Source organism: Penaeus monodon, chromosome 33 (genome assembly GCF_015228065.2).
Source record: "Penaeus monodon isolate SGIC_2016 chromosome 33, NSTDA_Pmon_1, whole genome shotgun sequence".
NCBI lineage: Eukaryota > Metazoa > Arthropoda > Malacostraca > Decapoda > Penaeidae > Penaeus > Penaeus monodon.
The window spans coordinates 7274740-7276106 of NC_051418.1; the positions used below are offsets into that span (position 1 = coordinate 7274740).

A 1367-nucleotide genomic window follows, 5' to 3' on the forward strand; every position below is an offset into this window, starting at 1 on the left:
AGGCCCTCTCCGCCGCCCTCGCAGACCTCGCTGCTCACGCCCTCGTCTCTGTCCCAGACCTTCTCGCTCGCGCCCTCGCCGCCCGCCTCGCCGCCGCGGGACGAAGACGAGGAGGAGGAGGACATCGACGTGGAGAACGAAGACGAGACCGAGGAGGAGCTGGAAGTGGGAGAGGAAGACCCGGCGGAGGGCCAGGCCGGTCGGAGGCCGGGCGAGGGCGAGCCGGAGGCGGGCGAGCGCGAGCTAGAGGTCGAGGAGGAGGGTCAAGAAGGAGGCGACGAGGACTCTGAGGCCGGAGAGGAGGACCACAGAGTGTCCTTTGAGGTGACCATCACGCCCGCGCAGCCGCTGGAGGGCGAGAGGTCATCGCCGTCGGCCAGCGGAGAAAAAATGGTGCAGGTGTGACTCGCTTTCCTGTGAGAAAATGCGAACTAGAAATAGCCATGACACATTTGGAAATAATTTATTAGAAGCACGTACCTTACTTATGACTAAATAAGATTAACTTGAGTGATAATCAGCACTTTCTACCAATAAACAAATGCGTGGTCTTTCACAGTGTTAACGTTTTCCACCGAAAATGTACCGTGATTTTTTCAGTGTGTTCGGTTAACGCGATGACAAAGTAAGTGCACAATGAAGGTGAACTATATACTTACCACATCTAAGGACAAGTAACCCATGATTAGTTGAGACACTTCATAATAGAAATTTCTACGAAAAAGTGATGACAATGTTTCACGTCAGGAATATATTAAGTGGTTTATCCAAGGTAATTTCACGAAGAAATATATATCCAGTGGTGCTCACATAAAACAGAACGCACGTAATGACATAACAAAGTGGCACATAAAGAGAAAAGACAAAAGAAAAAAAAATAAGGAACGATTTAAAACAGTGTAGAAGCTGAAACCATTCGTCTTTCATTTTTGTTTAACGATATAAAATAAAAATTAAAATAATAAGATGGTCTTGACCCACACGTCCACCTCAACACGCGAGGAGCTGTGGCACTAAAGGACTAACCTAGCTGTGAATGCGCATGCACAGACACACCCGTGCACGATCCAGCAATTGCAAGAAGAGGCTAATTCAGGGCAGGGGATCACCAGTACCTTGAGCACTGGCTGTGTAAATACCTTCTCCTTCGTATCATGAATCATGTGCATTTTATTTTTCTTCCGAGAGTACAATTCTAAGTTCGTGTATTTTTTTCATCCCTAGAATATTGCACGAGAAGTGTTATGTTGTCGCCTTGGCCTCCTTTACTATAAAAGCAACGTTAAGAAAAAGTTTCAGAGCAGAGAAATGCATTACAATAAAAGATAAAGAGACAAAATTACTTTGGTTTTCCCCGGATTAAAGAC

General features: G+C 46.5%; 1 protein-coding gene across 1 annotated transcript in view; it reads left to right on the plus strand.

The window, feature by feature from the left end:
- Nucleotides 1–405, plus strand: part of LOC119594232 (histone-lysine N-methyltransferase PRDM16-like) — a 1709-nt gene extending 1304 nt beyond the window's left edge. The window contains exon 3 of the mRNA XM_037943302.1: nt 25–405. Coding sequence (XP_037799230.1) covers nt 25–405 — 381 coding nt within the window. The remainder of the gene's footprint in view (nt 1–24) is intronic.
- The last annotated feature ends 962 nt before the right edge of the window (nt 406–1367 follow it).